Source organism: Cervus elaphus, chromosome X (genome assembly GCF_910594005.1).
Source record: "Cervus elaphus chromosome X, mCerEla1.1, whole genome shotgun sequence".
NCBI classification, from domain to species: domain Eukaryota; kingdom Metazoa; phylum Chordata; class Mammalia; order Artiodactyla; family Cervidae; genus Cervus; species Cervus elaphus.
Window position 1 is genome coordinate 179,358,769 of NC_057848.1, and position 26,931 is coordinate 179,385,699.

Genomic DNA, 26,931 nt, shown 5'->3' on the forward strand with positions numbered 1-26,931 from the left:
AACACAAGTCCCAGGTGAGGTCTGGGAGCCTCTGTTTCTCACGAAACTCCCAAGGGACGCAGGCTGGACCGCTCTTTGCGCCCTCACCGCTTGACCTTTCTCTGGAACCTCACGCCCCCCGCATGTGTTTTTGGCCACAGCATGCAGGCTGTGGGAATCTTTGTTCCCCGACCAGGGACTGAACCCGCAACCCCTCCACTGGAAGCTCAAAGTCTTAAACCAGCAGGCAAGTCCCCACACCCTCTTCTACGGGATTGACTTTTCTTGTCTCATCTCATAGTCATCATTCCCTCACGGACGGCATCCTGACACTATATCCAAGTCAGTCTGTTTCCACGTAACAGGCGGAGCGAATGCTGTTTCTTTCTCAGGATCAAGTCTAGCATGTGGACCGACGAAGCCAAGGAACGTGGCTCTCCCCGCAAGGAGAGTCAGCCTACTGAAAACATCTTGGACATGAGGGTCACTTCCCCGGTGAACCTCGAACCATGACTTCCTCGATGCATCCCCAGCCACGCTTGCGTTTTTGTCTCCCGCGCTTGATGCGAGCTCTACAAAGGATAGCCACGGGGCCGGTCCAATCTACCTCCTTGGTGCTGGTCAGCCCCTCAGTCTGACTCTTTGCGACCCCATGGACTGCAGCACGCCAGGGTCCCCTTGTCCTTCACCATCTCCCCGAGTTTCTTCAAGCTCATTGCCCACACCGCCTCACCTTTTTCTTAATCCGCCCCTTCTCCTTGTGAATCAACACGCATTCCCCATACGTGGTGTTCTCCTTGCAGTCCCAAGTCAGCCTCGTCGTCTTTGGGTCGAACTTCACATTGAGGCTGGAGTTTGGCTTCACGGTTGGAAGATCTGGAAGACATGACCTCAGGAATCAAAAAAAAAACTCCCCCTTTCCCAACTCCATGCCCACTTAAGCAATTCGTCTCAGGTCTTGCAAGCAAGGATCGGCGTTCTTGGGGGTCAACTGTCAACCTACCACCTCTTGTCAAATCCTCTTTGTCCCCTACTGTCTGTCCCGTCTCTGCTTCCTGCCCCTTTCTCCAAGTGGAAGGATGTTTCTGTTGTTGTTTTACAGTCTCTAAGCCATTTCCGACTCTTTGTGACCCCCTGGACTGTAGCCCGCCAGGCTCCTCTGTCCGTGGGATGCTCCAGGCAAGAATATGGCAGTGGGTTGCCATGCCCTCCTCTGGGCGGGCAGGGGGGAGGTTCTTCCCAACCCAAGGATGGAACCCGCGTCTCCTGCACTGCAGAGAGATTCTTCACCTCTGAGCCACCAGGGCAGGCCAAGGGGAGACGTCTACCACGAAAATAAATGAAGACCAACCACGTGAGAAGGAGCGGAGGCTATCTACTCCCATCTCGTCACGGGCACCTGGGTCTGCAGGATGGGTGCGGGACTATTCACATAACCACAAGGGGTGAACACAACAGGAGTTATAACCCCGGCAGACTTCGGAATAGAAGGAAAATCATGAAATTAGACACAGTCGTAGGCATGGCCACGCCCACAGTCATGCCAACAAAGGTCCGTCTGGTCAAAGCTATGGCTTTCCCAGTGGTCATGTACGGATGTGAGAGTTGGACCATACAGAAAGCTGAGCTCCGAAGAACTGATGCTTTTGAGCTGAGGTGTTGCAAAAGACTCTTAAGGGTGCCTTGGACTGCAAGGAGATCAGACAAGTCCATCCTAAAGGAGAACAGTCCTGAGTATTCATTGGAAGGACCGATGCTGAAGCTGAAACTCCAATCATTTGGCCACCTGATGCGGAGAATCGACTCATTAGGAAAGACCCTGATGCTGGGAAAGATTGAGGGCAGGAGGAGAAGGGGACGACAGAGGATGAGATGGTCGGATGGCATCACCGACTCCCTGGACGTGAATTTGAGTAAGCTCCAGGAGTTGGTGATGGACAAGGAGGCCTGGCGTGCTGCGGTCCATGGGGTCGCAAAGAATCAGCCACGACTGAGCGACTGAGCTGAACTGATAGGCACGTGTCTCAGAAGCTGGGGTCCGGGGAACGGGGGAGGCAGAAAGAGGTCAGGCATGTTCACATACTCACCCTGCTGCTCCTGGGTGAGGAGCCAGGCAGAGTCGAGCACCACGGCCAGGAGGACAATCACGGCCAGGAGACTCGCGGGGCTTCCCGGACGGCGCAGAAGCTCTGCAGGGAGAGAAAAACCAGCCTTCGTGGGAGTCTTGATGCGGACACCAGTGATGTTTCCCCAGGGAGATGGGGGAAAAAAAAAAAAGGAAACCACAGGACTCTCTCCAGGGTGGTGGTCAGCATCGACAATGTGCCTAGCCAGCATCCTGGGTCACTGGCTTACAGTGGTTAAGACTCCACCCTCCCAACGCCGGAGGCCGTGATTTCAATCCTTGGTCGCTGTACTAAGATCCCCCAGGGTATATGATGCAGCCAAAAAAATAAATTAACTAAATAGACAATTTGAAAGAGGGTTCAAAGTGCATGGGCTTCCCAGGTGGCAGAGAATCTGCCTGCCAACACAGGAGACTTAAGAGATCCTGGTTTGATCCCTGGGTTGGGAAGGTCCCCTGGAGAAGGGAATGGCAACGGACTCCATTATTCTTGCCCGGAGAATCCCATGGACGGAGGAGTCTGGCGGGCTATAGCCCATGGGGTCCCAAAGAGTCGGGCATGACTGAGTGAGTTAGCACACACAGAGTGCATGATTCCAGTTCTATGACTTTCTGGAAAAGGTAAAACTATAGCTGAGCGCAAAAGAATCGATGCTTTCAAACTGTGGTGGTGGAGAATCCTATTGAGAGTCCGTTGGACTGCAAGGAGATCCAACCAGTCCGTCCTAAAGGAAATCAGTCCTGAATATTCATTGGAAGGACTGATGCTGAAGCTGAAGCTCCAATACTCAGGCCACCTGATGCAAAGAGCTGACTCACTGGAAAAGACCCTGATGCTGGGAAAGATTGAAGGCGGGAGCAGAAGGGGACGACAGAGGAAGAGATGGTTGGATGGCATCATTGACTCAATGGACATGAATTTGAACAAACTCCAGAAGACGGTGGAGATGAGTCTGAACAAACTCCAGGAGATGGTGAAGGACAGGGAGGCCTGGCGGGCTTCAGCCCACGGAGTCTCGAAGAGTCAGACACGAGTAAGTGAGTGAACCCCAACAGTGGATACAGAAAAAGCATCAGTGGTTGTCAGGGGTTATGAGAACAGGAGGGATGAACAGGTGCAGGACAGGAAACTTTTAGGGCAGTGGAAATATTCTGCTCTAATGACGGATACATGCCATCACACATTTGTCCAAACCCCTAGAACGTCCAACAGCAAGTTCAGTTCCGTTCAGTTCAGTTGCTCAGTCGTGTCCGACTCTTTGCGACCCCATGGACTGCAGCACGCCGGGCCTCCCTGTCCATCACCAACTCCCGGAGTTTACTCAAACTCACGTCCATGGAGTCGGTGATGCCATCCAACCATCTCATCCTCTGCCGTCCCCTTCTGCTCCCGCCCTCAATCTTTCCCAGCATCAGGGTGTTTTCCAATGACTCAGCCCTTCGCATCCGGCAGCCAAAGTATTGGAGTGACCCCCTAATGCAAATTATGACTTTGAGTCAAGAATATAGCGTCAAACTTGCTCCATCAATTGCAAGAGACGTTCCACACTGACGCTTGGTGTCCGCCGTTGCGGAACTAACTCTAGGGGGAAGTGGGTACACAGGAATTCCCAACACTTTCCAAACCTCATGTTTCTGCAAACCTACACTCGCCCCAGACAAATAAACTCAAATAACATTAAACAAAAAATGTAGGGGCTTCCCTGGTGGTCCAGATGTTAAGATGGAGAGCTTCCCATGCGGGAGGCTCGGGTTCCATCGCTGGCTGGGGAACTAAGATCTCACATGCCGCACATCTCGGGCGAAAAATATAAAATTAAAAGATCAAACTTAAAAAAAAAACAAAACTACAAAGGTACCGTGCTCTATCCCCCACAAAGCCACACTCCACAGAAAACAGCTGATCGTCCAGCTGGGTTTGGGGTGGCATCTGTGGACGTGCCCACCGTTTCCCTAGCGGTGTTTTTTAGTTGAGCTTCCCCAGTGGCTCAGATGGTGAAGGGCCCGCCTGCCAACGCAGGAGACTCGGTTTCGATTCCCGGGCCAGGAAGATCCCCTGGAGGAGGGCACGGCAACCCGTTCCAGCATTCTCGTCTGAAGAATCCCTCCCACGGACAGAGGAGCCTGGCGGGGCTATGGTCCACGGGGCCACCAAAAATCAGACCCAGCTGATTCTGGTCAGAGTGATTCCTTTCCGGTATTGCTGTCACTTGCAATGTGCCTTTACATTTGCGTACGGTGCAAATCTCCATTTGTCTCGAGCTCCGATCTAGCAGACCCCCTCCTCATCTCCTGCTCCCGGGAATCCCACCCTCTGGACCCTGTATCTTTTTCCAGAGGGTTCCCCCCTACCTGTCTCTATTTTACCAGGCACGGTCGAATTTTCGATCATGCGCTTGGGTTTTTGGAGTCTACCGGTCTCAAGGTGGCTTTCTGTCTCTTGGGGAGTTCCTTTCCTGGGGGTTGCCGTGAGAAATGACATGCTTTTTTTTTCCTCTGATCTTTGTTCCTCCTTGCCTGTTTCCCTGTATCTCTCCCTTCCTTTTCTCCCCATCCGTGCATCCCTGCATCATTCCTGTCTCCTTCCATCTTCCTCTTCCTCCCTCTGGTCCTCACAGACCGTCTTCCACCTCTCCACTCAGCCGTAGCTCCGCTCCGCTCCGAGGACCTTGCATCTCGGACGCACGTCCAGTTCAGAGCCTTCAGGCTCCAGTCCCCAGCCAGGGGGCTTCGTCCACCCTCCACCCAGGCGCTCGGACCCCCTTGAGGGACCCACCAGCCGCAGACGGCCGGCGCACATTCCGCACGGCATCCCATTCTTGGCCCGCGTCTCCCCTCTGGCGACACGGGGGTCTCCACGGGGGGAGCCTCCTGGCTCCTGTGGGCTTCTCCACCGGGAAAGACGCCCCCACGTCCCTGAACCCCAGCTGCCCTCGCTCACCCAGTCCCCCTGGGTCACGTCTCGGAGGCACGTTCGTGACGGTCGCAGTCTGCTGACCCCGCACAGACTCCAGACCAGGCCCTCCTCCTGGTCAGTAGTGAGTCTGACTTTGCGACCCCACGGACTGCAGCCCCGCCAGGCTCCTCTGTCCGTGGGATTCTGCAGGCAAGAATACTGGAGTGGGTTGCCATGCCCTCCTCGAAGGCATCCTCCCAACCCAGGGATCGAACCTACGGCGTTCCCTGCATCTTCTGTCTTGCAAGCAGATTTTATTTTTGTAACCGCTGAGCCACGGGATGAGCTCCCACCCACCCCCCACCCCCGACACCCTCAGCGTCTCTGCTAACAAGTCCCCTGGGCCTCCTATGTTTAACTCTGCTGTTTACAGATACCCACCCGCCTCTGCCCACTTCCTTGCCTTCTCTTCTCAGACTCATTCAGACCGTCTGCATTTTCACCAGGTCCTCCGGGCCGGATGCCGAGGACGGAGGACCGCAAGCACCCTCCCCCCTTAAGGACAGGGACACCTGTCCGCCAGCACTCCTGGGGACAAGCACCCAGCCTCAGATTCCTGCCCCCCGCCGCAACACCCTCTACCCCGTTCCCCCCAGGGAACCTCACTTGCCATCACAGAGGGGTAAAAAACAAAACGAAACCAAACCACCCACCAGAACCGTTCCAACTTTCCCACCTGACCGTCATCTCCTGTTCCCCCATCTCAGGGACCCACCCCATGACCCCGCCCCACGCAGACTTCGTCTTTCTCTGGGGTCTGCTGTCTGAGCCCCTCCGGGGGAGGCTGTTTTCCTGCAGTGGGGAGGGGGTGTGGTTGTCTGCCCACTGCACCCTGGAACCTCTCAGAGAGGACCTTCCTCAATCAACACACACCCACGGCTCTTGCTGCACGCCTGGATTTTCACATCTGCAATTTGCGAAATGTCTGTGGTCTGAGCTTTGCTTAACGGGAGACGGGGGTTGGGGGGGAGGGGACCACAGCCTGACCCATCTCCCCATCTCCTCAGTGATGGCAGCACCTGTCTTACCAAGCCCCCTGAGTCCCGCTTTCTCCTCCGAGGGGCATAGCGTTGTACTGGCCTCTGGGTCGGCAGCGGGGGTGGACACGCGGAGGGGATTACCCACGAGTCACCCCCCCCACCGGACTCATCAACACCCTTCACCCCAACTTCCCCACTAACTTCCTGTGCATTGAACTCCCATCGGCTTCCTGCTCATCGTGATGGAGCAAAAACCAGAAACTGCTGTAACCCTGACCGAAAAAGAGAGTTCTCATGTACCACAAAGGGACTCAGAAATCCAGCCCCAGAAGCTGCTCGCTTCAAATAATCAGTTCAACGCAGACCCCGGCTCTTGGTCAAGGATTGTGAGGAAATCTCCGAAGGAGACTCTGCAATGAGTGTGATGTATCCTAGCACTGGGGAAGGCTCTTGAGAGTCCCTTGGACTGCAAGGAGATCCAACCAGTCCATCCGAAAGGAAATCAACCCTGAATATTCATTGGAAAGACTGATGCTGAAGCTGAAGTTCTAATACTCTGACCACCCGATGCGAAGAGCTGACTCATTGGGAAAGACTCAGATGCTGGGAAAGATTGAAGGCGGGAGGAGAAGGGGACGGCAGAGGATGAGACGGTTGGATGGCATCACCGACTCGATGGACGTGGGTTTGAGCAAAGTCTGGGAGATGGTGATGGACAGGGAGGCCTGGCGTGCTGCAGTCCACGGGGTCGCAGAGAGTCAGACATGACTGAGCAACTGAACAACGACATGATGTATCTCATTCAGCCAATCCCTGGTTTAATTGTCACTCCCATCCTGTGAAGCACTTCTAGGAGCCTCACAGAAGTGGTCAGAAGACCGAAACCCACAGAAATCTTATCGCTGTTTCACTTAATTTTGCCCCTTTTCTTTGGAATTCAGGCTAAATTCACACGGGATGCAAGCCTGTACGTTCAGTCGCCAAGTCGTGTCCAACTCTCTGCGACCCCATGGGCTGTAGCCCACCAGGCTCCTCTGTCCACGGGGATTCTCCAGGCAAGAACACTGGAGTGGGTTGCCATTTCCTGCTCCAGGGGATCTTCCCGAACCGGGTATGGAACCCGCGTCTCCTGCATCGGCAGACCGATTCTTTACCAGCTGAGCCACCCGGGAAGCCCCCTCATGCAAGGCAGTGACACCCCGCACATCCGCCAAGCCTGGTTGCAGAACCTTCCCATCTCCTCGAGGGAGACCTGTCCCCAAGAGCCGGCAGCCTCCACCCCCTCTGACCACGCACCCACTTTCTGCCTGCGTGGACTCCACTCTGCTGCTTTGCTGCCTATAAATGGAATCGAGTCGTCCTTTGCTTCTTCACGCCCGCTTTCCCTTCTTGTTTTGGAAGTCACCAGGCCGCGCTTTCTTTCCCCATTTAAAGATTTCAGTTTTGAGACCATGTAGGCTGGGCGGAGGGGACCGACGCCGTCTCTCGGATTCAGGACACGCCCTGCGGAGGGGGCTGGCTAACCGGGAGGCCGGTCCAAGGGGGACCCTGGCACGAGCTTGCCCGTGGAGCTCACCGTGGTTTTAGGCGTGCCAGGGAGTGCGTGAGTGGAAGTTGCTCAGTCGTGTCCGACTCTGTGCGACCCCATGGGCTGCATGGGATTCTCCAGGCCAGAATACTGGAGTGGGTAGCCTTTCCCGTCTCCAGGGGAAGCTTCCCAACCTAGGGATGGAATCCAGGTCTCCCCCATTGCAGGTAGATTGTTTAGCAGCTGAGCCACCAGGAAAGCCCAAGAATGTTGGAGTGGGTAGCCTGCCCCTTCTCCAGCAGATCTTCCCGACCCAGGAATCGAACTGGGGTCTCCTGCACTGCAGGCGGATTCTTGACCAACTGAGCCACACAAAACGCAACACCAGCGTCCCAGGCAACACCTGTAACCCCGACGGGTCCCCATCACCGCAGCACACACACAGCTCGCAAACCCAAGTCTGCTTTCCAGTCCCGACAGGCACGGGCTGGCCCCGGGGAACTCCGAAATCTCCCACCCCGACCTGGCCAACTCCCCCCCGGGGCTCATCCGGACCCAAGAACGCGGCGCCCACACGCTACCCCTCAGCGGTCACGCCGTCTGCCTGGGCGCCCTGCTTCGGAAAGGTGTTTTCACTGCACGCCCTCGGGTTACCGGGGCCTCCCAGCTCGTGCGCAGGGAACAGAGTTCGCCTGCCCATGCAGGAGACCCAGCTTTGACCCCTGGGTCGGGAAGATCCCCTGGAGGTAGGGCACGGCCACCCACTCCAGGATTCCTGCCTGGAGAATCCCCACGGACAGAGGAGCCCGGCGGGGCTACAGTCCACGGGGTCGCAGAGAGTCGGACACGGCTGAAGTGAGTTAGCCCCCGGCGCGGCAGAGCAACTTTTGTTCTGACCCACCTGGAGCGCCAGCCGCCCGGGGCAGCAGCAGAAGCAGGAAAATGACACTTTCGGGGACCCCGGGGGTCAAGGGGGACCGGGTCACACCCCACCCCTCCGACACACACCCCGCACGCTCGCGTCTGCCGACCTGCGATCCCCATTGCTCTCCCTCGAGGCTTGCCCGTCTGAATGCCCCGACGCCTCTCTTCCTCATCCGACAGTGATGGGCCGGACGCCTTCGGCTGTGTTCCTGTTTTCTTCCCCTCGATTCCCTCCCCTCCCCTTGCCACGCCTGCTGCTAGGAGGAACTGGGACAGGTGGGTCCCCTGGTCTCCTCCATACCCGCTCCCATCCACTCGCGTGGAGAAGGTCGTCTTTCTTAGAGTCAGGCCAGACGCTTCACCAAGTCTTCTCAGAGCAGGGACTAGGTGGGTCTGGTCTCGCTGATCATTTTAATTTATTAGATGTTTTGGACCGTGCTGTGGTTTTCTCCAGCTGGGGCACACAGGCTTGTCATTGCAGCGGCTTCTTTTATTCAGCGTGGGCTCCAGGGCCCCCCGGGTTTCGGCAGTTGTGAGGCATGGGCTTACTTGCTCCAGGGAACGTGGGATTTTTTTCCCCCCCGATCGGGAATCGAACCCCTGTCTGCTGCACTGGCAGGACGGTTCCTCACCACTGGGCCCACCAGGGAAGCCCCTCAGCGACCATTTTCATCACAGACATGGAGAGGGTAGTCTTCCCAAGGACGGGACACGGAGGTTCCCCAAGTCGACTCAGATCAGTTACCAAGTTAGTCACCTCATCTCAGTTCAGTTCAGTTGCTCAGTCGCGTCCGACTCTTTGCAACCCCGTGGATTGCAGCACGCCAGGCCTCCCTGTCCATCACCAACTCCCGGAGTTTACTCAAACTCCTGTCCATCGAGTCGGTGATGCCATCCAGCCATCTCATCCTCTGTCGTCCCCTTCTCCTCCCGCCTTCAATCTTTCCCAGCATCAGGGTCTTTTCCAATGAGTTGGCGCTTCGCAGCAGGTGGCCAAAGGACTGGAGCTTCAGCAGGTGTATCCCCTCTTTATTGGATTTCCCTCCCATTAGGTCTCCACAGCGCCCTAAGTAGAGCTCCCTGTGAGGTACAATAGGTTCTCCTTATCTACTACATACATAGTATCAATATGCACACTTATTGATATATTGTATCTGTCAATGTGTATAATGACGTATTACCTACATCATATCCATATCAATATGGGCTTCCCAGGTGGCGCTAGTGGGAAAGAATCTGCATGCCAACACAGGAGACGTTCAGAGACCCGAGTCTGATCTCTGGGTCAGGCAGATTCCCCCGGAGGAGGACACGGCAACCCACTCCACTGTTCTTTCCTGGAGACCCCCACGGACACAGGAGCCTGGCGGAGCTACAGTCCGCGGGGTCGCAGAGAGTCAGAAACGACTGCAGCGACTTAGCACCCACGCCTCAACAGTGGATGCACGTCCATCTCAATTTCCCAATCCATCCTGCCCCCACCTTCCCCCCTGAGTCCCTACGTCTGTGTCTCTATTTCTGCTTTGCAAGCGGGAGCATCTCTGCCATTTTTCTAGACGCCTCATAAACCTGTCACGATGCGACACTTGTCTTTCTCTTTCTGACCCCCTTCAGTCTGTGCGACAGTCTCTGCGTTTTCACCTTCAGCCCTTTTTTTCATCTTCATCGCCCTGGTGTGTTCTGAGACCAGCTCAGAGCTCCCAGCAGGGTCTGTGGACAAGGCAAACGAGAGTAAAGGAGATGATGCCTGGTCCTGGGTGGCAGCTAAGAGTCCTTCGGGAGAGTGTGCAGAGAGGTTGGAAGACGGGGCAGAGGGCCTGGGGGACAGAGTCCTCCAGAGTGACCGCCGACTTACAAGGGCTGCTGGCCGGGGGACGGTCCCTTTAACACAGCGCATGCGTGTTCCCATTTTCACTGTCTCTATTTGAGGCTTGGGTTTCCCCCGCCACAACACACAATACCTTTTACCCTTTATTAAAGGTTAACTGTGAGATTCCTGAAAAAACTGGAAATGGAACTGCCATATGACCCAGCAATCCCACTTCTGGGCATACACACTGAGGAAACCAGATCTGAAAGAGACACGTGCACCCCAATGTTCATCGCAGCACTGTTTATAATAGCCAGGACATGGAAGCAACCTAGATGCCCATCAGCAGACGAATGGATAAGGAAGCTGTGGTACATATACACCATGGAATATTACTCAGTTATTAAAGAGGATGCATTTGAATCTGTTCTTATGAGGTGGATGAAACTGGAGCCCCTTATACAGAGTGAAGTAAGCCAGAAAGATAAAGACCAATACAGTATACTAACGCATATATATGGAATTTAGAAAGATGGTAACGATGACCCTGTATGCAACACAGCAAAAGAGACGCAGATGTACAGAACAGACTTTTGGACTCTGTGGGAGAAGGCGAGGGTGGGATGATTTGAAGGAAGAGCATTGAAACATGTGTATTATCATATGTGAAATGGATCGCCAGTCCAGGTTCAATGCATGAGACAAGTGCTCGGGGCTGGTGCCCTGGGATGACCCAGAGGGATGGGATGGGGAGGGAGGTGGGATAGGGGTTCAGGATGGGGGACACATGTACACCCGTGGCTGATTCACGGCAAAACCAATACAATATTGTAAAGTAATTAGTGTCCCATTACAATTTAAAAAAAAAAAGACTTGGCAACTGAACAACAACAAAAAATGGACATATTTCAATCTTTTGGATGCTATTGCAAATAGACTTGTTTTTTGAATTTCATTTTTTGGATGGTCCACAGCGCTTGCGTTTGTCTCTGAATCTTATGCCTTGCCGCCAGGCCAAATCTGGGTATTAGTTCGAAGATTCTTTTTTAGCGGAGCCTCGTCAAGATTTTCTATATATAACAGTCGTCTGCAGATGGATACAGTTTTACTTCTCTTTTCTGATCTGCATGTTAAAAAAATTTTTTTTTCATTGAAGTAGAGTTCATATGCTGGGTTGTGTTAGTTTAAGGCATACAGCAGAGTGATTCACTTATACGTATGTGTGTATATGCGTGCAAGCATGCTAAATTGCTCAGTCGTACCTGAATCTTTGCGACCCCATGGACTGTAGCCTGCCAAGCTCCTCTGTCCATGGGATTCTCCAGGCAAGAATGCTGGAGTGGCTTGCCATGCCCTCCTCCAGGGGATCTTCCCCACCCAGGGATGGAAGCCCGAGTCTCTTTTGTCTCCTATATTAGCAGGTGGTTTCTTTACCAGTAAAGTATCTGGGAAGCACAGAGTACTATACTCAATACTTTGTAATAACCTATAGTGGAAAAGAACCCAAAAAATAATATATTTATGTGACTCCGAACGAAAGTACAGTACCCTGTATTATACAGTAGACCCTTGATGGTTATTGCATATTTTTTAAAATAATAAAAATTTTAATCCATCATATGTTTTTAAAATTTGCTTACATTTTAATACAGCTTTTGTCTGACTGGCCTTGGCTTCTGCTCCACACCCCGGAGTGCAGAGAACGCCCCACGTTGGAGACACGTCCGGCCCCGGGTGTCAGCAGCTCTGAGGCTGAGGAACCCTGAGCAGGCGTGAGACAGTCTGTCGCCTAGCGATTTCTCAGTCTGCTTTTCTATCCGTCTCCATTCTCTATGATTGGTATAATTATGCAATCATTTACCTATCATCTATCATGTATATGTACGTATCTATCCATCCATCCATCCATTTACTGATCCATCCATTCATCCATCTATCTACCTATCCATCCATCCATCCATTTACTGATCCATCCATTCATCCATCTATCTACCGATCCATCCATCCACCCATCCATTCATCCATCCACCCATCTACCTATCCGTCCAGCCATCCATCTATCCATCCACCCAAACATTTATCCATCCATCCATCCATCCATCTACACGTACATACATACATGTATCCATCCATCCATGTATCTATCCATACATCTCTCTATCCATCCATCTATCTATCCATTCATCCATCTATCTATCCATACATCTATCCATCCATCCAACCCTCTACGTATCCATCCATCCATCCATTGATCCATATATCTACCTGTCCATCCATCCATCCATCCATCCATCATCCATCTATCTCAACTATCCATCCATCCATCCATCCATCCATCCATCCACCCGTCCATTCATCCATCCATCCAGCCAGCCATCATCCATCTATCTCAACTATCCACCCATCCATCCACCCATCCACCCGTCCATCCAGCCAGCCATCATCCATCTATCTCAACTATCCACCCATCCACCCAGGTATGCACCTATGGCTGTGCTTCACAGACTGGGAGGACTTTACCCTCCCAGGGGACATAGAACAACGTCTGGAGACTTTCTGGCCGTGACAGCGATGGGAGCAGGGGCTGCCCTGGCGTGCGGTGGGGGGAGCCCAGGGACTCTCCTCCACACCCCGCACAGGGCCCAGGACGCCCCCCATCAGAGACTCGTCCGGCGGCTGAGGCTGACCAGCTCAGCGCAGACACTTGGTGATAGCCTCTCTTTGCCCTTTTTGCCGACACAGCTCCTCCCCACCCCCTCATCCGCCAGAATCCCACATTTCCGCCCTTCCCAGACTCTCCTCGGGGTCAGAGAAGAAAAGGAGTCTTGGGGAGGCGGGGGTCAGTGCCTCTTCCACAGAAAAACGGAGGTGTGGGCAGCATGACCTCAGTGAGCCGGCGTTCGGGGGGAGGGTGCAGCCCCCGAAGTTATAACATCGATTTTCCCAGAAAAGAAACCAGATGCCAGGAGACGCATTTCCAAACGACCTCACACAGTTTCTCAACTTCCTGGTGGGCTGAGCCGGGCTTCACACTCAAGGGCGGGGGGAGGTGGGAGCTGGCTTCACTTCCTCCCAGACTCCAAGACAAAGATCTCCAGGCAAGCAGGAAGGCAGTGCTGTGTGGTTTCTTTTCTTTTCTTTTCTTAAGTTTCATTTTATTCAAATTAGTATTACTGGCCATGGAAGAGGGCTGCGGGATCTCAGTCCCCTGATCAAGAATGGAACCCGGAACACCCCCTAAAGTGCAAGCTCGCAGGCTTAACCAGTGGACCCCCAGGGAAGTCCCCATTTTAGAATTTTTTCATTGGAGTATAGAAGTGCAGGGAAAATATTCGTCGCTCAGTTGTGTCCGACTCTCTGCGACCCCAGGGACTGTATCCCACCAGGCTCCTCTGTCCATGGGATTCTCCAGGCAAGAGTACTGGAGTGGGTTGCCATTTCCTTCTCCAGGGGATCTTCCCGACCCAGGGATCAAACCCAGGTCTCCCGCATTGTAGGCAAATTCTTTACTGTCTGAGCCAGCAGGGAAGCCCTAAGTTGGCAACCATAAGGGTTTTTTTTTTTTTTTTTTGTCTGTGAGTCTGTTTCTATTTTATAAATAAATTTATTTGCATCAATTTCTTTTTAGATTCCACATATAAGCGATAGCATATGATATCTGCCTTTGTCTGACTTACTTCACTCAGTATGATAACCTCTAGTTACATCCCTGTTGTTGCAAATGGCACTATTCCATTCTTTTTTATGGCTGAGGAGTATTCCCAGGTGGCTCGGGGGTAAAGCATCTGCCTGCCAATGAGGGAGACCCAAGTTCGATCCCTGGGTTGGGAAGATCCCCTGGAGAAGGGATAGGCTACCCACCCCAGTATTCTTGCCTGGAGAATCCCATGGACAGAGGAGTCTGGAGGGCTACCGTCCACGGGGTCACAGAGTCGGACACGACCGAGCTACTAAACAAGAACAACAACGACTCGGAAGCAACCTTGGAGTCCATCGACTGATGGGTACATACAGAAGATGTGGTCCATGTATACAACGGAGTATTACTCAGTCATGAAAAAGAACGAAAGAATGCCATTGGCAGCAATACGAACGTAACCAGAGGATCACGCTAGTTGAATACGTCGGACAGAAAAAGACAAATATCGTATGATATAGCTTATTTGTGGAATCAAAAAAAAAAAAGAGAGAGAGAGAGACATCAATGAACTTACCTACAAAGCAGGAACAGACTCACAGACATACAGAACACACTTGTGGTTGCCAAGGGTGGATAAGCCGGGAGTTTGGCATGAACAGATACACACTGCTACATGCAAAATAGATAAAACACATGGACCTACTGTTCGGCGCAGGGAAGCATACACAATACCTTATATAAAATATATAGAAGCAGCGATTTACTGTATAGCCCAGGGAACAATATTAGAACCTCGTAACGAGGTTTCAGAGAAGTCGCTCAGTCGTGTCTGGCTCTTTGCAACCCCATGGACTATACAGCCTGCCAGGCTCCTCCATCCATGGGATTCTCTAGGCAAGGGTACTGGAGTGGGTTGCCACTTCCTTTTCCAGGGGATCTTCCCGACCCAGGGATCGAACTTGGATCTCCCACATTGCAGGCAGACTCTTGACCGTCTGAGCCACCCGGGAAGCTTATAATGGAAAATAATCTGAAATACGTATATATATATATAAAGTTTTAGGTCAGAAGACTTAAGTAAGATCTAGTGTTAAAAATGAAAGAGTCAGGCCTTCTGGGTGGCTCATTGTTAAAGAAACTGCCTGCTCACTCAGGGGACACAGATCGAATCCCTGGTCCGGGAAGATCCCACATGCCACAGAGAACTAAACATACATGCCCCAAGTACCCAGCCTGCTCTCTAGAGGCTGGGAGCTGTACCTAGGGAGAAATTGGACACAGTGACACAGACCCAGCACAGTCAAAGAAATTAATTAATTAACAAAAAAAAAAAACCCACCCTCGGAAGCAACCTCAGCATTCATTAACAGAGAAATGGATAAAGAAGACGCGGCCCACGCACACCGTGGAATATTACTCAGCCATGAAAAAGAATGAAATAATGATGAACGTATACACAGCACTGTACGTAACATAGATAGCCAACGAGGACCTGCTGTAGCCCACACGGACTTCTATTCAATGTCTCGTATGGTGATGGTGGTTTAGTCTCTCAGTCATGCCCGACTCTTTGCGACCCCACGGACTGTAGCCCACCAGGCTCCTCTGTCCGTGGGATTCTCCAGGCAGGAATACTGGAGTCGGTAACCTATCCCTTCTCCGGGGGATCTTCCCCACCCAGGGATCGAACCGGGTCTCCTGCGTTGCAGGCAGATTCCTTACCGACTGAACTACAAGGGAAGCACAATTATGTTATACAAAATACGCAAAGGCAAGGATCTACCCTCTAACACAGGGAAATACGTTCACACCTTGTCATAACCTCTAAGGGAAAGCAATTTGAGAAAAATACATTATCGATATAAAGTTGAAGGTCAGCAGACATCAGTAAGAAACCATTCTTAGAAAGGGAAGTGTTGGGACTTCCCTCGTGGTCCAGTGGCTAAAACGCAGAGTTCCCAGTGCAGGGGGCCTGGGTTCGATCCCTGGTTCAGGGAACTAGACCCGAGATGTAGCAACTAAAGATCAAACAGCCTGCCTGCCACAAGTCAGGCCAAATAAACAAATACTGCAAAAAAAAAAAAATAATAATAATAAGTAAGACTCTTGCTTCCTCACCTTCTGCCCTATTTTGCAGAAAGAACTGAAAAAGCCTCCACAGACATTAAAGATGACATGAAGACACAGAAAACACAGCGAGAGGCCCACGGGGGATGACAGAGTCAAATATCACTTGGAGTAACCGCTGGGCAGAAGATAGACCCGGGAGGACGCACAGAACACTGTCCACTGCCTAGCTTGTGATGACAACCCTCTGCACACATGGTCAGAAATCCCCAAACCATGGCAGGTCCCTGGCGGTCCAGGGGTTACAACTCTGAGCTTCCACTGCAGGGTGGGGCACAGGTTCGATCCCTGGTCGGGGAAGCTAAGATCCCACAGGCTGCAAAGTGGCCAAAAAAGAAAAAAGACAAAAAGCAATCCCCAAACAAAACCCTCCCTGGGACCCCTAAGATCCCACAGGCTGCAAAGTGGCCAAAAAAGAAAAAAGACAAAAAGCAATCCCCAAACAAAACCCCCCCTGGGACCCGAACCTTCAGTGATAGCCGATGGAAAACGTGACCTCCTTGGGGCTTCGCTGGTGGCTCAGCGGTGAAGAATCCACCGGCAGATGCAAGAGACACCAATTCAATCCTTGGTCCAGCAAAAAAAAAAGAAACCAACAACCCTTATTCAGTGAACCCCAACGAAACCCGCACACCCCAACAAAGAGGTTGCACCTCCCCCCCAACCACCCCACCCTGCTCGCCTCAACTAGAGAAAAAGCCCAGCGTGCAGCAAGGAAGACCCAGCCTGGGCCAAACATACACACAGAAATAAAAGGATTAAATGCACAGTGCGCCCCGCCCTCCTTACCTTGCAGGTCCTGCAGACGCAGAGGCCAGGGCTTAAGTCTGGTGCTGGACGATCACTCCACGGGAGCCTCGTGGGCACGGCCTAACCACCTCTGAGCTGCCCCCCAACGGGAGACATTCCTGGCCCATCATCTCATCGCCCCGGGGTCTCCCGGGTGTTAGACCGCGGTCCCCGCCCCCCGGGCTCACATCTCTGCCTCCTCTGTCTCCCCAGCGCCCCGCACCCACGCTGCCCAGTTCCACTTTCACTTTCTCTTTGTGGAGTCCAGCTTTCCTGGAAGAAGAAGCGGCCCTAGGGCCCCAGGATTCTCGCCTGGCACACCCCACGGCCAGAGGAGCCCGGCGGGGTTCCAGTCCTCGGAGGGGGTCACAAAGACCCGGACGCGCCGGAGCACGCATGCGCTCCCGCGCTGCGCCTGCAAGGAGCGCTGCTGGCCCCTAGTGACCGAAACTTCCAGATTCCGTCCTGGCAGCAGCCTTCACTGGGAGGACTGATGCTGAAGCTGCAACTCCAGTACTCTGGCCACCTGATGCAAAGAAACTGACGCACCGGAAAAACCCCTGATGCTGGGAAAGATTGAGGGCGGGAGGAGAAGGGGACGACAGAGGATGAGAGGGTTGGATGGCATCACCGACTCGATGGACGTGAGTTTGAGCAAGCTCCGGGAGTTGGAGATGGACAGGGAGGCCTGGCGTGCTGCAGTCCATGGGGTCGCAAAGAGTCAGACACAACGGGAACAGTTTTACCCACGCTGACTAAACCACCCTCCAACTTCGGACTTAGCAAGCCCTGAGCTGTCCCGAAAGTCTGTGCACTCAGGTCCTGCCGGGTGGAGCGGGACAGGGTCCGTCCCCACCCCAGGCTCTTTAAGCTGCTGGGTGGTCGGGGATGGGGGTGGAGCTGGGGGGTGGGTGGTCTTGGCGCGGTTTGGAAGTTTTCGTCACTAGGGGTCAGTAGCGCTCTCCGCAAGCCCGATCCAAGTCAGCTGGCGTCCAAGGAGTTTTGCTGCCCTTGAAAGGGGCCTCCCATTGGCACTGATAACAGGAACTCATCTTTGGCCAAGCAAGAGTGTTCTCATGGCTGGGCGTGAGGAGTTTGGAAACTACCTCATGGCATCTGGTCCCATCACCTCATGGGAAATAGATGGGGAGACACTGGAAACAGTGTCAGACTTTATTTTGGGGGGCTCCAAAATCACTGCAGATGGCGACTGCAGCCATGAAATTAAAAGACGCTTACTCCTTGGAAGGAAAGTTATGACCAACCTAGACAGCATGTTAAAAAGCAGAGACATTCCTTTTCCAACAAAGGTTCGTCTGGTCAAGGCTATGGTTTTTCCAGTGGTCATGTATGGATGGGAGAGTTGGACTGTGAAGAAAGCTGAGCCCTGAAGAATGGATGCTTTTGAACTGTGGTGTTGGAGAAGACTCTTGAGAGTCCCTTGGACTGCAAGGAGATCCAACCAGTCCATCCTGAAGGAGATCAGTCCTGGGTGTTCATTGGAAGGACTGATGCTAAAGCTGAAACTCCAGTACTTTGGCCACCTCATGCGAAGAGTTGACTCGTTGGAAAAGACTCTGATGCTGGGAGGGACTGGGGGCAGGAGGAGAAGGGGACGACAGAGGATGAGATGGTTGGATGGCATCACCGACTTGATGGGCATGAGTTTGAGTGAACTCGGGGAGTTGGTGATGGACAGGGAGGCCTGGCGTGCTACGATTCATGGGGTCGCAAAAAGTCGGACACGGCTGAGCAACTGAACTGAGCTGAAGGAGTTTGGGATTTCTATGAGCCCACTCACCCTGCTCGGACGGTGAAGAACCCACCTGACAATGCAGGGGACTGGGGTTCAATTCCTGGGTCGGGAAGATCCCCTGGAGGAGGGCATGGCTACCCACTCTGCTATTCTTCCCTCGAGAATCCCACGGACAGAGGAGCCTGGTGGGGCTACAGTCCACGGGGTTGCAAAGAGTCGGACATGAATAAACAATACACCCCCCCACCCACCCCACCTGCCCCCGCTTGGGGGAGAGGTGTCCCTGGGCACAGGGGTCATGCTGGAATGGGGGGGGGTGTTGGTTCTCAAAACGCCCCCACCCCAGATTCTCCTTTAAATGCAAAAGGTATCATTCCCTGCTTTGAGCAAGCTCTGGGAGTTGGTGATGGACAGGGAGGTCTGGCATGCTGCAGTCCACGGGGTCGCAAAGAGTCGGACATGAATAAACAATACACCCCCCCACCCACCCCACCTACCCCCGCTTGGGGGAGAGGTGTCCCTGGGCACAGGGGTCATGCTGGAATGGGGGGGGGTGTTGGTTCTCAAAACGCCCCCACCCCAGATTCTCCTTTAAATGCAAAAGGTATCATTCCCTGCTTTGAGCAAGCTCTGGGAGTTGGTGATGGACAGGGAGGTCTGGCATGCTGCAGTCCACGGGGTCGCAAAGAGTCGGACACGGCTGAGTGACTGGACTGATTCTTCCCTGGGATGCACCGTGATGCAAACACAGGGGACAAACCATTGGCTGTTGGGTCCTAGGGTTTCCAACGTCAGCCAGAGACCACCCCCCAGCCCCCCCCAGGGACTGGTGTGAGACCACCTGAGGTCACAGACTGTGAGAGTGAAATTGTTAGTTGCTCAGTCATGTCTGACTCTTTGCGACCCCATGGACTGTAGCCCACCGGGCTCCTCTGTCCATGGGATTCTCCAGGCAAAAATACTGGGGTGGCTTGCCACTCCTCCGGGGGATCTTCCCCATCCAGGGATCGAACCCGGGTCTCCGGCATTGCAGGCAGATTTCCCCCTGAGCCACCAGGGAAACCCAGAGTCAGTCACAAAAAACTCCCGCCCAAATGGAGCCGAGGACACCCACTGTACCACCCCCTTCCCCCAAGGAGGCCGCCTTCTTTTTTGTGTGTGTGTGTGTGATAAAGATTTATTAAAGTATGAAAGAGAGAGAGACAGCTTCTGACACAGACATCGGAAGGGGGCAGAAAGAGGGCCCCCCTGCTGCTGCTAAGTCACTTCAGTCGTGTCTGACTCTGTGCAACCCCATAGACAGCAGCCCACCAGGCTCCCCTGTCCCTGGGAGTCTCCAGGCAAGAACACTGGCGTGGGTTGCCATTTCCTTCTCCAATGCATGAAAGTGAAGCTGCTCAGTCGTGTCCGACTCTTAGCGACCCCATGGACTGCAGCCCAGCAGGCTCCTCCGTCCATGGGATTTTCCAGGCAAGAGTACTGGAGTGGGTTGCCATTGCCTTCTCCGAGGCCGCCTTCTTTAAAAAGAAAAATTATTTTTTAATTGAAGGATAATAGCTTTACAGATTTTTGCTGTTTTCCGTCAAACATCAACACAAATCAGCCATAGGTGTACCTGTGTCCCCTGCTGCTCCTATTCAGATTTATTTTTCTTCCACACCAGGCAACTCATCCCCGCCTGTCCACGCTGAAGGCAGAAATAACTGCAGATATTTTTTTTTCCCCCAGGTGGTTGCAGAACCAGCTCACTCATATTTTCTTTTCTTTCTTTTTTTTTTTTTTAAACAGGAGATTAGTGTTGCTTATCTGCCGGGCTTATCTCTATTGTTGCAGCAGTTTCGGAAACCCCCTCCCAGCCCCCAGGAGCTTCTGTTCCTGGAAAAATTTTTTAAATAAAAGGTAATTGGTGGGGAGAGGTTAGATGCAGGAGAGATTGGGGTGCGGGGCGGGGGGCATCGCTGTCTGCAGTGGGAGGTGAGAGGGCATCTGAAAGCGCCCGGCTGCGCCCAGGGTCTGCGTGACCCCCACGGCCCCGGCTTTATCTCTCCGGGCTTTGATGGGTGTTTGCTGTTGTTTTTCCCCCCTGTGTGTGTTTCTAGTTTGTGCGTCTTGTCCAAGGATTAGGACATGAGTCTGAGCGAGCTCCGGGAGCTGGTGATGGACAGGGAGGCCTGGCGTGCTGCAGTCCTCGGGGTCGCGGAGAGTCTGGCACGGCTGAGCGACGGGGACTGTGTCTCTCTCTCTCAAGGATGCGGAGAAGAGATAAGTGCTCATTGTTCTTGCACTTTCGTGCTCAGCTCCGCTGTGCGCTTGCAGGTTTAGGGTTAGGGGACTTCTGACGACGCCCAGGCTCACTCCAGAGACACCCCCCTCCCACTCGCCCCAGCTTCCCACCTCTCACCCCAGAGACCCTCTATTCACCCCGGACTGTCTACACTCACCCCCAGAGACCCCCACTCTCTTCAGATATCTATCTCTGATCCCAGAGACCCTCGGGCTCACCCCCACACTTCCACCAATCACCTCAGACATCCCCGTTCACCCCAGATTTCCATCTCACCCTAGAGATCCTCACTCACCCCAGCTTTCCACCACTCCCCCTAAAGAGCCCCCATTCACCCCACATTGGTATCCATCACCCTGGGAGTAACCCCACTCACTCCAGATTCCTTTTGGTGGTTTAGTTGCTAGGTCGTGTCCGACTCCGTGTGACCCCATGGGCTGTAGCCCGCCAGGCTCCTCTGTCCCCGGGATTCTCCAGGCGAGAATCCTGGAGTGGGTAGACATGCCCTCCTCCAGTCCTTCACCCAGACACCCTGCACCGACTCCAAATGTCCATCATTCATTGCAGAGACCCAGCCCCTCCCCGTTCGCCCTAACTTTCCATCCATCACCCCAGAGACTCCCCTCCGCCACCCCAAATTTCCATCCCTCATCCCTCAGGACCCTTACAATCATTCCAGATTTTTCCCCACTCTGCCCAAAGACTTCCGCAAGACCATCCCCGATTTCCTCCAACCACCCCAGAGACCCCAGAATCACCCCCCCCGATTTTTGCACCCCTCAGACACAGTCCCCGAGACTCACTGAGGAGTCCCAGGACAGGGTCCCTCCCGGGGAGGGGGTCTGTGTCAGCAACTCAGCGTCTGCTGGAGCAACCTGCCTGTCTCAGGGCTTCCTTAAACACCCCCGGGGTTTGCAGAGGAGCCTGGCGGGCTGCCGTCCAGGGGACACAAGGAGTCGGATAGGACTGAGCGAGTAACCACACACACACACAGGTCAGAGAGGGCCTGCATGATGGAATCTCTTGATCCGTAGGTGAATTCGGCCGCCTTTCCAAGGGCTTTGTTGCTATTTCATAGCTAAGTCGTGTCTGACTCTTGTGCGACCCCATGGACTGTAGACCACCAGGCTCTTCTGTCCATGGGATTCTCCAGGCAAGAACACTGGAGTGGGAATACCCACTGGAGTGGGTTGCCATGCCCTCCTCCAGGGCATCTTCCCGACCCAGGAATCGAGCCCGACTTTCTTGCATTGCAGGCAGATTCTTCACCGTCTGAGTCACCTGTTTCAGGTACTTCACTCTGGTGAATAACCAAGGCATTTAGCGCTTCATTTCTGCTTAACCATCCTCTGCAGGGAGCTTGAGAGGGGCTGTCAGCTCACTAGCCCTGCAGAGTCCCAGGACCAAGCCAGACGGGGCTGTGTTTCAGTTGGGAGCGGGGAGCAGGTGATGGAGTCTTGGGGGGAAGGGAAGGACACAGTCACCCAATTTTTTTTTTTTCAAGCCTGGAGTGCAAAAGTTCCAATGGTCGCCCGGGGAATTCCTGAAAACCCTCTTTCAGTCCACAGACGAAGCGCTCTCTGAATGCCTTTAAAGATTACAAAAGCCAGTTTCCCTAAAAGTCAGCCTCAGTCAGGAGCGATTCCCTGGAGGGCTATTTCCTGGGGTAAAATATCTACTTTCAGGGTGAAAAAAAAACTTCGGGGTCATGAGGCGGACGCTTATTTTATAGTTCCCTCATCTCGGGCTGGAATTTCAATCACTGATACATGAGAAAATGGAGATGTATTCTGCAGTATATGTCTCGTGAAGAAGGGCTTATGTTGTTTTTTTTTTTTATTTGTCCACGCTTATAATGCTAATGAAGCAGGCAGGAAGGCAGAGGCCTAACGGGGCTCTTGGAGCTGCTAGGAATGTGCTTCACGCTGCTGGAGGAATATTGTGGGTGTCCCAGCCGCCCACTCGGGGAGAAGAAAAGATCACAGCAACAGCAAAGAAAAAAAGTGTGACTTTCTGGGAAAAGGAGCGTGGACTTTTCAGGCAGTTTAGAACATCAGACTTTTCACTTGTGGGGGCAGGCCCGAGTGTGTCAACAATTCGGTGATGGGTGTCTTTTTTTTTTTTCTTTCTTTAAATTATAGCTGAGAGTCCCTTTGGACTGCAAGGAGATCCAACCAATCCATCCTAAAGGAAATCAACCCTGAATTTTCACTGGAAGGACTGATGCTGAAGCTGAAGCTCCAGTACTCCGGCCATCTGATGGGAAAAACTGACTCATTTGAAAAGACCCTGATGCTGGGAGAGGTTGAGGGCGGGAGGAGAAGGGGACGACAGAGGATGAGATGGTTGGATGGCGTCACCGACTCAATGGACATGAGTCTGAGCAAGCTGCAGGAGTTGGTGATGGACAGGGAGGCCTGGCGGGATGCAGTCCACGGGGTCGCAGAGAGTCGGACGCGACTGAACGACAGCTACGTAGTAGGTTTACAATGTTGTGTTAATGTCTGCTGTTTAACAAACTGATTCATATATACATATATATATATATACTTTTCATATATTCTTTTCCTTTGTGTTTTATCGTAGGATATTAAATATAGGTCCCTGTGCTCTACAGTAAGACCTGGTTGTTTATCCATCATATATATATATTTTTATATAATGTTCTGACCCGTTCCCTTCGCCATGGCATCTTCCCGCCCCAGGGATCGAACCCAGGCCTCCCGCATTGCAGGTGGATTCTTCACCGCCTGAGCTGCCAGGGAAGCCCCGGTTTGCGGCTGCTAACCCCAAACTCCCAATACGTCCCTCTCCCGTCTCCCGGGGAGGTGATATCTTTCAGGAAAGTAGTGGACAGTGCGCAGGAAAAGTAAACATGAGGCTGAAGCGGAGCAGCAAGCAGGGGCACATTTCGAAAAGCCCACAGGTTCGCAGATAGCCCGCCGCCCCGGGAACACGGTCCGAAGCTCTGACGGACGGGCTGCTGACGGGTTTGACTCTGCCGTATCTTCCCACCGACCGACCAGCTTTGGGCTCCTGTCTCTGCCACCTCACGCGGGCGCCTGGTGCAGGGCCCACCCCGGCCCCCGGCCCCCGGCCCCATGCCCGTGAGTCAGGACCGTGGGTGGCAGGGGATGTTTGTGCAAAACACGCCGCTGGGGATGGTCGGTGACCACGGAGTTACGCGTGGCCGTGACTCCAGAGCCGGTGACACGCCCACCGCGGTGCCCGGCGGCGTCCCTGCCCGGCGCCCCATGGCCAGTCCTCAGGGGTGTGTCTGCCGCAAAGGGGAAGCAGGGGACACGGACAGTGAGCTGCAAAGACCCCGTGGCTGACGCAGGACATGTGCGTGCTGAGTCACTTCAGGCGCGTCCGACTCTCTGTGACCCCGTGGACTGCAGCCCGCCAGGCTCCTCTGTCCGAGGGATGCTCCAGGCAAGGATACTGGAGTGGGTTGCCACGCCCTCCTCCGGGGGATCTTCCCGACCCGGGGATCGAACCCGGGTCTCTTGTGTCTCCTGCATCGACAGGTGGGTTCTTTACCACGAGCGCCTCCTGGGAAGCCCATGTAAGCTTGATGCCAAAGAAAAGAACCAGCTGTAGCCACAGCACGCCATGTAACGTCACCCTTTTGCTGTTTTATAGGACTTCCCTGGTGGCTCAGACAGTAAAGCGTCTGCCTACAATGTGGGAGACCTGGGTTCACATCCCTGGTTTGGGAAGATCCCCTGGAGAAGGAAATGGCAACCCAACCCAGTGCTCTTGCCTGTAAAATCCCATGGACGGAGGAGCTTGGCAGGCTACAGTCCATGGGGTCACAAGGAGTCGGACACGACTGAGTGACTTCACTTTCTTTCAGTTTCTGCTGGTTTATAAACTATGGAGACATTCGAGTTGCTGGCTTTTCCTACTGTTGATCTTTTCCTTCCGCTTTTGGATCCTTTGCCTAAAACAGGAGCTTACCAGTCGGCTCAGCGGTAAAGATACCCGCCTGCCAATGCAGGAGACGCGGGTTCCATCCCTGGGAAGATCCCCTGGAGGAGGGCATGGGAACCCACTCTGGTATTCTGGCCTGGAGAATCCCACGGACAGAGGAGCCTGGCGGGTTACAGTCGATGGGGTCGCCCAGAGTCGGACACGGCTTGGAGACTGAACGATGAGATTAATCACGTCAGGCTCAAAGGCTCCTGTGGATTCACAGCGTCACGTTCATCACACACTGATAGCCATCAGCGTGTCAGTGACCATGTCTCGATATCGATCTAACAGACCTAGCACATCCGACCGAGGGTGGCTGCTGATACCAGGGGAACTCTCCGTGTGGGGGAACGGGCGCCTCCGGGAAAGCCCTGTACTTCCCTCTCAAGCTGGCTGCCAACGTAAAAAGGCTCTAAAAATAAAGTCTCTGCTGAAGAGAAAGACGCCACCTCTGGGGGCTCCCTCCATCCCTTTCCCCTCGTGACCGTGAATCCGCTGTGGTCCGTCTGCAGCGTGTCCAGAGAACACGTACGCATTCCTCCTCCGTGTTACCACACGGGGCGGGGCGGGGGGCCGGGGGGCAGAGAGAGACGGCAGATCTGCGAGCCTGGTTCCTTCCAGAGGAAGAACATGTGTTGTTTCTGCTGTTGAGTCACCACATCCCAAGACACTCTGTGAGACCCCGTGGACTGCAGCACGCCAGGCCTCCCTGTCCATCACCAACGCCCGGAGCTTGCTCAGACTCATGTCCATCGAGTCGGTGGTGGCCTCCAACCATCTCATCCTCTGTCGTCCCCTTCTCCTCCCACCTTCCGTCTTTCCCAGCATCAGGGTCTTCTCCAATGAATCAGTTCTTCGCATCAGGTGGCCAAAGGATTGGCGCTTCAGCATCAGTCCTTCCAATGAATATTCAGGGTTGATTTCCTTTAGGATGGACTGGCTGGATCTGCTTACAGCTCAGATGAAGGAGCCCAACTTTGAGGTGGCGTGAGGTGACTTAGGACGCCACATCTAGACAGCATCGCAGGAAAAAAAAAAAAACGCTGCATCTTGTCAGTCACCCCTCCACACCTGGAACCCCTCTTTCCCTCTTTCTCTTTGCCAGTTCTGCTCTTGGCTAACCCAGAACTCTAAAAGTGTGTGAAGTCGCTCACTCGTGTCCCACTCTTTGCGACCCCGTGGACTGTAGCCCACCAGGCTCCTCCTTCCGTGGGATTCTCCAGGCAAGAATACTGGAGTGGGTTGCCATTTCGTTATCCATGGGATCTTTCCATCCCGGGGATCAAGCCTGGGTCTCCCGCATTGCAGGCAGATGCCTTACCATCTGAGCTACCAGGGAAGCCCAGACTCTAAAGATCATGCTTAATACAGGTTGGTTTTTTGTTTTTTGTTTTTTTTTTGGTACTTGTTTATTGCTGATGTTTGACAGAAAGCAAGAAAATTCTGTAAAGCAGTTAAAAAGTGAAGTGAAGCTCGCTTAGTTGTGTCCGACTCTTTGTGACCCCGTGGACTATACACTGCCTGGAATTCTCCAGGCCAGAATACCGGAGTGGGTGGCCGTTCCCTTCTCCAGGGGAATCTTCCCAACCCAGGGATGGAACCCAGGTCTCCCGCATTGCAGGCAGATTCTTTACCAGCTGAGCCTTTAGGGAAGCCCAAGAATAGTGGAGTGGGTAGCCTATCCCTTCTCCAGGGGATCTTCCCAACCCAGGGATGGAACCCAGGTCTCCCGCATTGCAGGCAGATTCTTTACCAGCTGAGCTTTCAGGGAAGCCCAAGAATACTGGAGTGGGTAGCCTTTCCCTTCGCCAGGGGATCTTCCCAACCCAGGGATGGAACCCAGGTCTCCCGCATTGCAGGCAGCTTCTTTACCAGCTGAGCCTCCGGGGAAGCGCAAAGCAGTTAATCTTCAATTAAAAAATTCAATCTTAAAAAAAACGATTGGGTTATACTTAGTCGTCTGCGTTGCAGCTCCGTTGAGTTGGAGCTCAGCACGGACGGTGTTCCCTCTGGCGCGCGTGGAGTTCGGTCGTTGCGTTTGTGCAGGCTATGTTG

The 26,931-nt window shown here is 53.5% G+C and overlaps 1 protein-coding gene and 1 long non-coding RNA gene across 6 annotated transcripts in view; one reads left to right on the top strand and one right to left on the bottom strand.

The window, feature by feature from the left end:
• Nucleotides 1-16,579, bottom strand: part of CSF2RA (colony stimulating factor 2 receptor subunit alpha) — a 31,045-nt gene extending 14,466 nt beyond the window's left edge. For 2 of the 5 annotated variants that reach the window (XM_043896257.1, XM_043896259.1), the window contains exons 1-3: nt 7,337-7,508; nt 2,067-2,168; nt 713-855 (exon numbers count right to left, since the gene is read on the bottom strand). In XM_043896257.1, coding sequence (XP_043752192.1) covers nt 713-855; nt 2,067-2,168; nt 7,337-7,493 — 402 coding nt within the window. In that variant the 5' untranslated portion in view covers nt 7,494-7,508. Of the gene's footprint in view, nt 1-712; nt 856-2,066; nt 2,169-7,336; nt 7,667-8,599; nt 8,890-16,536 lie in introns of those variants that run through there. The other 3 variants (XM_043896260.1, XM_043896256.1, XM_043896258.1) reach the window with 3 other exon arrangements.
• Nucleotides 16,580-17,454: 875 nt separating this feature from the next.
• LOC122689657 lies at nt 17,455-22,314 on the top strand. The gene is made up of 3 exons (XR_006339877.1): nt 17,455-17,502; nt 20,403-20,513; nt 20,714-22,314. It is a non-coding gene; the product is annotated as an uncharacterized LOC122689657 (long non-coding RNA).
• Nucleotides 22,315-26,931: the final 4,617 nt, after the last annotated feature.